The following is a 12,496-nucleotide window of genomic DNA, read 5'->3' on the forward strand; positions in this document are numbered from 1 at the left end:
CAATTGCGATAAACAGGGGGTTCAACACCAAGATCGTTGATGAATTAAGTAGAAAATTCTTGAAACCGGCACGAGGAACCACTCTAGAAAATATTACAGAGAGACCACTCAAAGAAAGTGTAGTCATACCCTATGATCCAATACTCTCACTGAAGATCAAACCGATTCTTAAAAAGTTTAATCTAACAACCATACATGTGCCCACTAAAAACTTTGGTTTCATGCCCCCTGGGGCATTTATTACATTCCATGTGGTGATTGCTCTCTCGGTTATATAGGACAGACAAGGAGGCAAATAAAAGCAAGATTAAATGAACACACTCGCTGTGTTAAGAATCAGGAATGCGAAAAATCGACCATCGCCGCTCACTGTTGGCAAGAAGGCCATAAATTCAAATTTCAAGAAGCGAGAGTTTTTCACAAAGTCAAGTCCACAGTTGATCTAGATTTCTACGAAGGCACGTATATTTGGGCCTTCAAAAATATACTAGTGAACGATAATAAATCTGCACCCATGATTGCAACACCATGGCTTAAGTTCATTTCGAGCGGGAATTACAAGAAAATTTGAATGGACCAATCGGATAGCACTATTCCGCAAATGCCCAATCATGACGCTACATTAGTATCTCACGCAGGCTCACAGCTTCATTCTGACCACAACGTTTGAATTGAACAGACGTACTTCTTCCGCTGAGCAACCGAGTGTTAAGATTTGGTATTCAACCCAAGTGGGAAACTCTGTCAGCGAGACTAGTGGTTAAATTTTCCTCTGAAGACGGCACCCATTGGTGTTGAAATGCATTAGGACTTTTATTATTTTTTGTGTATTTGCCTTATTCATTGGTATTTTCTCAATATTCTTGGGCAAAGTCGATCAACTTTTCTGTATTATAATTTAATCAGTTGCGAAACTGTTTCCCAAATTTTAATAATTGGTAATTATAATTTATCTTAGCTGCTATTTTGTTCCACTGTTCTGGAATCAGCATCACAACAGAATTTCTTGACCAGGCTCGAAACTTGATTTACGGAAACAGTTCATGATCATGAGTTATTAAACTGTTTCCCAAATTTTGCTTGTCATTCTTATGTTACATATATGTTATAGAAATATACTTTCATTAACATATTACAATTTGTACTTTTCAATACTTTCCGTAATCTTTATAACATTAAAAAATTTCAGATTTTAAATGGTACACCTTGTTCCATAGGTTGAACAACATAATTCGTATCAAGTGGTACAAATTCTCGATGCACTCCAGCTGGACAATTTTAAAATGGGCATTAAATTATCAAAGAAAAAACACTAAAAAAATTTTAACTTTATAAATTTGCATTTTTGTATTTTCCTTATACAGGCTGTTCTAAATTGTTTGCACAGCAGATATCTCTGCAACCGTTGACTTTAGAAACATACTTTTAGCTACAAAAAATTATCAAATGATGTACAGTTACTTAAAATCTCGAAGTTTGATGGTTGGTATGCATAAAAAAAATAAAGAAATTAACTTTTTATGCAGTCCTTCTGTGCTCAAAAACCCAACTGGAAAGTTGTTGTCATGTCTCTTCTGAGGCCAACAAAAAAATTCCCCATTTTTAAGGGCGATATTCATTGAGATACCTGAATTTAAAAAAGGAGAAAAGTTGAGAAAGAACAGCATAAATTAAAAGAAAACACTTCTTTCCCTCATTTATGTTGTTCTTTCCTAATTTTTCTCTAATTTCTGATCTAGAATATTTCAGTAAATTTTTTACTTAGAAACTTTTTTATTTTTTTGTTGGCCTCAAATAAAGATGGAGCAACAAATTTCTAATCATTTTTGAGCACAGCACAGGGTGTGTTTATATAAAAAGTTAATGTTTTTATTTTTTTATGTATATGACACCTCCAACAAATTTAAAGATTTTAAGTAGCTGATATGCCATTTAAGAACTTTTTGTAATTGAAAGCATGTTCCTAAAGTCAACAGTTACAGATATATCCGCTGTGCAAACAATTAGAGCCACCTTACACTGGCAAACTGACAATCGATTATTTGAAATAGCTCACTCATCATTCAAATTGTTTTGTTGGATTCATTCAGCACGAATAGCCTTCTTACGAAATTAAATCATAGTGTTTTCTCAGTTTTCCGATCAACAACAGAATTTTTTTCAAACTGAGTTCCTGTGTAGAGATTTTCAGGGTTTTGAGCGCTGTTGTCTTCCGGTGTGGGGGGGGGAAGAGATTAGCAATGTTCGAGACATTTTTCATCGTCAACAGTTCTCTGGGTGGGCAATCCTGTGGGAGGGGGGGAAGTCAGGTAAGAGCGGATATTAGCGAGACTCTGCAAGAGTACCAGGGCTTACTATTATCTGCTTGGGGGAGGGTTAACATGTGGCAGTGATTCCAGTACTGCCAAGGGGTAGTAGGGGCTATAAGAGTATCATTTGATCATTTTTGTTGCACCACAGTCATTTTCTGCACACAAGGGCTAATTAGACCGGGACCTACAATTTATTGCCGATTCCGAATGGCTTGTTTTTTATACTCATCAAGAGGTTGGTGTGCTAACCCCTCAATGGGGGGACTCCCTGCGGTAGCAATTTTTTTGCTGCGGTCAAGTCGCTGTTTTTTGTTGTACCCCTGTGTCAGGAAAGTTTTCTGACAAGGATGAACCGGGTATCGAACTCGCAACACCTCTAAACATCCTTTGGTACTTTAGGCAAGCATCTTATCGACTGGGCTACCGCACCCCGGTATAAGAGTAGGATCCACCATTTTGAAATTCTGTGCTCAGATAGCAAAATGTCTCATTTTTTCCAAAAAAAATCAGTTTTTGCATTCCAGAGTGTCATTTGTTAATGTTTAAAAAGTGGCAAAATGTTGTCTTTTTCTTTCAGTTTTTAAAAAAAACAATGGAAACAAATTATAATAAGTCATTTTTATTAAGTATTTTTTGTGACATCTTGAATCTTAAAATTGCTGTCACATCAATTTTTAAAGTGACTTATAACATTTTGCCATCTGAGTACAGAATTGCTCTACGAAATATCTAACTTTTGAAAATATAACAACAATTAATAGGTGATTAAGCTGACACGTGATAAAATTTAGGTTTAAATATGCATATAACAATTATTTATTACCTCCAATTTTTTTTTATCTCCTGTGTGGTGCATATAGGTCATTTGGTGTTTTTCTTTGGGAACTTCTTGAATTTTGTAAACTGCCTTACATGGATTTATCTGATGAAGAGGTTGTTCAAAAAGTGATAATCGAGTCACTCACCAGATTGGAACAACCTAAAACTCCTTGTGTGCATAAAGATATGATGTGAGTATAAAGATATTATGTAAGTGTGTATGAAAATGTTCACAGAAATAATGTATAACAAACAGTCAATTTTTTAGTATACATTCAATTGTTCCCCCATCCTTATGTGTGATATGTTTTCAGGATTGCTAAGAACCTTCAAAATACAAAAAAAAAAACAAACAAAAAACATACCATATGGGACAATTACCAACCTTTAGTTCAATACCCCAATAATGTATAATTACATAATTGTATATAAACCTATACATCCATTATATGTGTACTAAAAATACCTTTTATACTGTAGGGTCCTGATTATCCAAGTTAATGTGAATCAGAGCTACTAACTTTGGATAACCAAAAACGATTATGATGTGGACCTCATCAGATTTCAAGGTTAAATAAAATTAAGACTTAAAGGATTGAAATAACATTTTAACAAAGATTGTTTGAAATTCCTGTAAGGTGCACATGCACGCACGCACACACATTCTTGAAGCCTTCTACATTCACTGATAGGTGGCTTCATTGGGATGGGATTCACCGCAATAGGCACGTGGGAGTATCTGGAGGTTTACAATAAACTTAGGTCATCAGGTTTTTATACTCCCAGACCAGGTTGATGAGAATGGGGCTATTTAATGTTGTTCATAACAGTATAGATGGGAACTACCCAATTCTGACTTGGATAGCTTCTCGATACATACTAAAACACAGGGAAAAATTAAAATGTGTTCTAATAAACACCAGAAACTTAGGTGAAAAGAAGACTTTTTAGAAATTGTGATTGCTGTGAAGGGCCTTGATGCAATAGGCATAACAGAATCTTAGGTAAATGATGGGGATAAATCCTTCTTACATATCTCTGGACATATATTTTTTTCAGAAATAGATCTGGTAGAAAAGGGGGTAGAGTCTTGATTTACATGAAATCATGTTTGCAGGCCATAGAGTGTAAAGCACAGAGTAGTGATATCAAAACTATATGGATTGAGCTTGAAACAATAAGAACTATAAGATTATTGTAGGAGTTCATTATAATCCACCGAACAGAGATCCAAGATACATCTGCAAGCTTTGTGATGAAATTATGTAAACATAAGAGAGTAGTTATATTAGGGAATTTCAACTACCCGGGTATCAGTTGGGAGAATCTTTCAGCTAGAGATCAATATGAAAAAGAATTTCATGTAATGGAATTTAATGTAAATTCAAAATTGATGAATTGAAAATAAGAAAAATAATTGACAGATAATTCCAGCACCCATGAAAATTCAGAATAATTGAAAAAAATAATTCCGGAATTGATGAAAATTCAGAATTTATGAAATTATTATGAATATAAGTATGGAGGCCTCAAAACAAAGGGGTACGACTGTGCTTGTAACACACCCCTAATATTGTTTTTATGATAGATACTGAATAGATGGTAGATAGTGAATATAAATTCAATTTTTTTTCTTCAAAATTCAAAAATTTTGTTTTAGAGCTAATTTACATATGATTTTCTGAACTGAATATAGTATCAAATATATTTTGAAATAAAAGTTACGAATATCTTACCATTTTATTGCCGTTCTTTATTTATTACTTACAGGTCTATATTCTTTTACTGTATTTCATCATTCTTTTAGTCTGATATTATTATATGGATACTGGTAGGAATTAAATTCCTTTCATTTCACTTTCACTGGATGTTGATAAACTCTGTAATGGATTGATGATTAGGTCTTCAATCATCAGATTGACCTTAAAATCCAGTTGCCACAGCTTCTCCTCAATGATAAGAGAAATTGGATTTTGCCAATTGTTCGCTGTCACACCATTCAAAGCAGTGGCTAATAATTCACGGGCGCGGTAGCCCGGTCGATAAGATGCTCGCCTAAAGTACCGAAGGATGTTTAGAGGTGTCGCGAGTTCGATACCCGGTTCGTCCTTGTCAGAAAACTTTCCTGACACGGGGGTACAACAAAAAAAACGGCGACTTGACCGCAACAAAAAATTACTACCGCAGGGAGTCCCCCATCGAGGGGTTAGCGCGCCAACCTCTCGATGAGTATAAAAAAAAAGCATGCCGTTCGGAATCGGCAATAAATTGTAGGTCCCGGTCTAATTAGCCCTCGTGTGCAGAAAATGACCGTGGTGCGACAAAAATGATCAAAATGATCAGAGCTAATAATTCACAGACTTCTGGAAGTTTGAATTTGCTGTTTTGACAAACAAATCCCTTAACTTGGCCCCAAATTAATTTTATTGGATTCAGCATACAATGGTATGGAGGTAATGGGAGGATTTTGTGACCTACCTATTTTGATAATTCATCTACGACATACTTATCACATTCACTATTGTATTTTACCACAAGCTGTAGTAGTTCCACTTTGATGAGCAAGCCATCCAATACTTCGTTTCTTTGCTTCAAACAGTTGATGATATCCTGTTTCTTCCAAGATGAATTTGTTTTTTCCCATGTGAACGCTGTGGTATGGAGTATTGTCCATCATGAAGACACTGTCTGAATGAAGTTTGGGTAGTACGCTCCCAAACTAGGTCTTGAAAACTTCACTATTCATGTCCTTGTGATATGGTAATCTCCTGACTTTTTGGCCTCAAATAACAGTAGGCCGCCTTTGACAGAACCACTATCACTTCCAATTTAGGCTATGATTAGCCTTCTACCCTTCCCAATGGGGGCTTTCACCCTGTCGATAAACCCTCCAGACACACTTGTCGTTTGGTCTTTGTTGTGCTGTCAGACCATACTTGACTGGTTGTGTGCCTTTCTTTGATCCAAGTCTCTTCTAAACAATAGATAGTTTTTCCTTCATCTCAGAAATGCCTGATTGCTAGTACTGCCTTCACCATTATATTATTTCATATCTTTTGACAATGCCAGGGGTCTTTCTCCTCATTTTATGTACAAATCCAAGACTTCTAATTAACTTGTAAAGTGTCGTTCTTCCGAAATTCAGCAAATTTGGATCACCATTAATGCATTGCAGAATTTTATTCGAATTGAAATTTTATTTCTTGTGTTGGAAACAGATTCTGACATGTTAACTGTTTAGAAAATTATATCAGTATTAAAAAAAAGGTTAAAATTATCTCGAGAAATGTAACTGTCACAAATGTAGTCAAAAACTATTTTTAAAAAATTTATTCGTATGCGCGGAAGGTTAAAAAAAAAAAGAAGAAAAAAATAGATTGTGAATAAAAAACAGTGTGCTACTTCAGAGAGCTGTTTGAGCAGAACTGCAAAGTTTTTGGGAATGTACTCATTACAATAAGTAACCCCCCCCCCCACCCTTCCACTTTTGTAGTGCAAGGGTAAGAAGTAGGAAAAAAGATTTTATTTACCACAGCAAAATTGTTGCTTCCCCAACACAGCTGCAAATGATATTTCAACTGGCTTGCAAGACCAGACGCACATATATGTTGACAAAGCAAGAACTCTTGAAGTATATACGGTTTTACGATTATTTATGAAACATGAAACTTAAGTTGATAGCCAAAGGAGCAGTGGAGGGAAAAGGACATCCTTCTGACACCCATGGTAAAGTCACAACGGCAAAAATTCTTTGACCAGTCTTTGACAAATATATATTTTTCTTCAAAGGACTATATTTTTGGTGGTTTTGCACTGTAGGAGAGGTGAAATGCCCTTCAACCAATCACTTTGAGTATATCGCACAGGCTTTTATTTACATGAGGACCGAAGTTATTGTGAATGGATAATAGTATATGAATTTTTTTTAAATGCTTCAGATTTCTGCGACAATGGTTGTACTTGATAAATCCCTAATTGCGTTATTATGACAGCAACCGATTATTGAAATAAAAAATTATAGTTACATTTTTAATTGGAATTATGTATTGTAATTTGTGAAGCCAATAAATTTGCATATGAATAATATAAGTGCATATTTATTGACTGAAATATATCTCAAAGCCAAACTTGGCCTGGGATGGTATAAGTTTGATAGCATTTCTTTGGTGCGGTACAGTAATGAAAATGAATAAATTATGTTCTTAGATGCTATTACCAATGAAAATGACAAATTAAAAGTTTTAGCCTAGATTTCTTGAGTATGCTTCAACACACAATGGGTGCTGTTTTCAGAGGGAAGAGATAGCTAACAATCTATCATGATCATGCTGACCTGAGGTCCCTGTCAGGACTTGCCTGACACTTCACACAGGTTGCCCAGCAGACAGAATGACGACACGTTCAATCAATTTTGACCCTAAAGCTCCATCCAGACAAGCAACAATGCTACTGGACAATGTTAATGCCCATGTTCATGAATTTTTTGCAACAGCTCAAATTTGTTGCTCGCTTGCTGCAAAAATGTTTCAGTGATGTTGTAAGCAACAAATAGTGATGTAGCTTGTTTCCCATTGAAATGGAAAGCATTTGCTTAAACAAACAAGTTTTGTGAAAAACAAAGAAAATTTTTTTTCTTCTTCAAATTTCAAAGTTGATCAATGTATAGACATGTAAAAAGGCCTTGAAAATTCCAAAACAATAACTAACTTCTTTGTTCATAGTTTGGCATTTAAACGGTCCAGCAGATAATTTATGATGGGAGCAGTTTAAGGGTTAAAGATTACTGTAATTTTGCTGGAGCTACCAGAGTTTTGGAAAATTTTTCTTCATGTATATTTTATCAGGATTTCATGATGTTGAGAAAAGTAATTTGCTGCTTGTCAAAGTGTTCAAGTGAACACAAATTAACACTACAACTTCATTTCATTAAAGCACTTTTCATTGTTTTTAAAGTACTTTTCATTGTTTTTAAAGTACTTTTCATTGTTTTTAAAGTACCTTGTACATTTTTAGAATTTTATTTAACAGGTTTAGAATTATGGAACTTTGCTGGTTGCCCTCTAGTCAGAGACCTTCAATGCAAAAGGTGTTGGCATTGCTATGTTATTTATATGAAAACAAAGATATAGTTGCAGAATCTTCTGCTTTTGAGACAAGATGGAATGCTTTACAACCTTCTTTTCACAGTCATAATCTAATGCAACATACTTCATCTGCTCAACTGAAATTTGAAACAGATTTCAGTACAAAAGGTGATCAAGCTTTTGCCAAGGATTGTGATAGTATTATGTCAAATGATCTATCTAATCAGTATAGTGACAAATCTCCATCTCGGGGATCATTGTCAACAGGCTATGAAGTTGGATTTCTAACTGAGATATCTCCAAGCTTGCAGAATTTGAGAGGCAGTTTTGAGGATTTGACAGACGTTCAGGTCTCTGGAAATGAGGAATTAGATGAACAAAAAAAGTTGTATTTTATGGATAATGAAGATCATGACATCCAGCAAACTATCACAGAAGCAATTAAAGACCTTGATATGGTTCTTGCTGATGAGCCAACATCAACAGAATCTTCAGAATCAACATTTTCTGAGAAACAGCTTGCTGATGCTTCCCAAGTTATAGAAAAATCTAGCATTAATAATGGTTTAATGAATGGTGAGTGTGTGACAACCACACAAGAAAGTATTCAAATAGTGCCTGATGAAGTATTTTATGTGCCTTCTGTAGTGCCTAAACAAAATGGCAGTATTGTTAAAGATGTTACATCAACAAAAATCTCTAATGATACATTCAACTCTAATTCATCTGATTACTAGTGAAATTTTTTTAAATTATCAGATTGAGCCCAAATGCTTCAATTTAACCTTTTTTTTTCAAAGCCAATTAAGGTAGCTCAAATTTTATTGATGATGTGGTTTTTGTTATTCATTCATTTGGATATGACTTAGTTATTCATTTTTAGTTCAACAGTTGTGCAATTATATGAATTCCATTATAAAATCTAATTTGAGTGAAAAAATGTTTATGGTTGTGAACATTTTATTTCTGATGATCTAATACTTTTAATGTATCTAGAGTCTTATTATCATTGAAATATTTATTTTAAAAATAACTAATTCATTGTGCAGCTTTATCAACCATTTTTACAAGTGTGGCTTTTCATATCTTCTACTTAGGGTTTCCTTCTAGTTATTTATGGGGTTAATGGTTATAGCAGGCTATGATTTTTTAACCTAATACTGTAGAAACTCTGTAATCTGGACTCACCCAGACCATGGTGATTTTGGATTCTAGAATTTTCAGGATTTTTTCAAGTTTTATTCATTTCAAAGTTTTCATATTTAAAATAGTAAATCTCAGATATATTGACTCACATTTTCTTCATAGTTACAATGGCAAGATCTTCCAAAACACATGCACACACATAAAAAAAAAGTGTGCCTCTATCCTTTTATTTTTCACACTTTCTGAATCAATCCTTCCTTTCAGATTTTAAACCATATCTCAAATTTCATCATCCAATTCCCGGTCCCATCATCAGCAATGCTTTTATCATTTCGATACTTTTATAGTAAAAATTCATGTTATCTATACTGCTGGTGTATTTTGATAAGATCTAGATTTAAGTATACATAAAACTTTTCTATATTTTGTGGAAAAATCTGATTCTGCCTTAGTGTTTTTTTTTTCAACAAGCAATGCTGTATGCCTTATATTGTGCCAACCAATTTTTTGAAAGGTATTCAAGTGAGACTTCCCCAAGTTTTCACTCCCCACTTCACATTTTTCATTCTGACTTGTTTGACATAATCTTGTGCATTTATGCCATGATTGATGAAAGAATCGAAATTGATGTTCAAAACATTGCTCCTGCAGGATTGCAAAATTTCTATTCCATGACTTGCAAACATTAGTACAGTTTGGTGTCAAATTCAATACAATTTTCTCATCACTTTTTGATTTTTTTTAATCTTCCATACTACATTTTCTAAAACTGGGTAGTTTTAAAAACAGGATTTGAGCTCTATAATCTATAGTATCTTCATCTTGGTAAGCTAGAATATTTTCCTTAGTTACAATTATGAAATTTTATGAAATTTTTTTACAGGTTTCTATTTTTTAGTATTGTAGGGAGGCTTACCAGGATTCATTCATTACGTTAACAGATTTCTATGTTGAGAGTTTTCTAAAGTTCAACAATCGAAGATGTTCTATCTTGTTCAGAAACTAACTTTCTGAGAAATCACTTTTCATAACATTGCTTTAACACAGTGATTCCCAATGTGGGTGTTAATGCCCCGGGGGCAGTAGAAGCTATGGGTATAACATAGGATCCTATGGGTTAGATTCCATCACTCCCCCATCTATTGGGGGGGAGGTGATGGGAGAAAATAATTTCTGAAGAAGGGGCGATGGGACAAAAAATGTTGGGAAACACTGCTTTAACATATCCATAGGTTGCAGTATGGAAGTTATGTTGGAAGGTAAAAGCATGTACTGGATGTCTCTGAGAGAATTTTAAAATGACAATGTTTGGATAAGCTAAGGAATTATGTAGCAGCTAACCAATTATCAGATAAGTAGCTTCATTTAGATTTCTTTTGGAATCCTCTTCCTTGACAAAAATAAAATAATTTAAGTAAAAACTTCTGAAATCCATCAGCGAATCCATCCTTTTGATTTGATTGCTATCCTCACAAAGACAACTTAACTCATCCTAGTCTATTTGGAAGCACTACACATAAACTTTAGTTGTATAGCAACCATGGGGTGATGTTTTTCAAAATCTTTATCTAAGTGCAATGTATTATTGAGGCTGGTTTTTAACAGTTGTTTTTAGTCAATAACAAAAAGAACAATCATGTTCACTTATTTCTCTCTCCCCCTTTTCCTATGTGTAAACAAAGATTATAGCTTTGTAGACTTTTTGTTAGTGCTTCAACTTTTCATCATCTAAATTTCCTGCCAAAAATTTAAAGGGATTAAACAGCAGATATGAAAGTCAAATAGTTAGTCTTTTTCATCTACCTGGGATTCCATGCATTGTTCTTGCACCTATGATCAGAGTTCCCAATACTCAAAATTGAATATGATGAAAAGGGAAAACTCGGGGAAAAATTTTAACTTGGGAAACACAGGTGTGTCGGTCAACAGAGTTCTGGATGAAAGAGGGTCAGATAATTGAGATTTTACTGCACTTTTTAACCAGTATTTTTATAGTGATGATTCTAATATAGTTTTCTATATCTCATTTTGTCATGATATTCATATAATTGTATATGAGCTTCTTTAAGAAGCTAAGCTTGTCTCATTTATTTCAATGAAATATATTCTTACACCAAAACATAAGTATTTAAAAATGTATAAGGTGAAAGTGTATATATCTAGTCATGCAGTGTTAAGAAATATATTGTTTGAATATTACTGTTTGTATGCTACAAAAAATGTGTGTAATTTCAAAAATTGAATTGTTTTCACTGCAATCGAGAAAGAGTAAGCCAATTGCTCAATGATTTTGTATAAAAATAAAATTCTGTGAATACAAGTTTGATTTTTAGACTTGAATGCTTGCTATGTAGACTACGAAACTAGGGTTTCTTACTTGATTAATACAAGTTGAATTTGTAGGTGGTTCAATTTTTAAATAAATTATAGTTGAAATGATGCAAATATATATAAAAAAATCATTTGATATGCAAAGTTGAAAGATTTCTGGAGTTTTTTATGGGAGGGGGAAGAGTAGAAGGAGTTATACTTTTATCAAATAATTTTCATAAAAGAAAAATTCAATTTGTAGGATGCAATTTGATATATATATATATATATATATATATATATATATATATATATATATATATATATATATATATATATATATATATATATATATATATATATATATATATATATAAAAAAGCCCATTGCTTCTAGTCTGCTATTATATGGCATACTTCTTAAATTATGTGTCAATTATATTTGTATTTCTATTCATCAGTGAATTATAGAAATACAGTGAAATCTCAATATAATGATACTCTGCTGACCAAGGAAAAATATTGTTGATGAGGGATTATCATTATATCAAGAGATAGCAGTTTAACATTAGAGTATAGGCATTTCCAAAGAAAGCTTTAAAAATATCATTACAGGGATTTATCGTTATATTACATATTGTTATAGCGAGGTTTCAATGTACATCAAGTACAATCGCTAAGAAATATAAAGAATGGTGAAATAAAACTTGTACAATTTTCTAAATTTACTTTGTGATTTCTACATGTTTAAATGCCAAATTAAGTTAAAACAAAATATGGTTAACAACAGTCACAGATGCTGCAAACATTTGTGGCACCAAAATAC

At 33.4% G+C, this 12,496-nt stretch overlaps 1 protein-coding gene across 1 annotated transcript in view; it reads left to right on the forward strand.

Moving 5' to 3' along the window:
* The window catches only part of LOC149067616 (uncharacterized), a 52,092-nt gene extending 40,166 nt beyond the window's left edge, over window positions 1-11,926 (forward strand). The window contains exons 9-10 of the mRNA XM_089252477.1: window positions 3,173-3,322; window positions 8,160-11,926. Coding sequence (XP_089108603.1) covers window positions 3,173-3,322; window positions 8,160-8,952 — 943 coding nt within the window. The 3' untranslated portion in view covers window positions 8,953-11,926. The remainder of the gene's footprint in view (window positions 1-3,172; window positions 3,323-8,159) is intronic.
* Window positions 11,927-12,496: the final 570 nt, after the last annotated feature.

This window comes from Pholcus phalangioides, unplaced genomic scaffold (assembly GCF_987345545.1).
Source record: "Pholcus phalangioides strain wild (caught in Gottingen) unplaced genomic scaffold, Ppha-v1.0 ptg000029l_1, whole genome shotgun sequence".
NCBI classification, from domain to species: Eukaryota; Metazoa; Arthropoda; class Arachnida; order Araneae; family Pholcidae; genus Pholcus; species Pholcus phalangioides.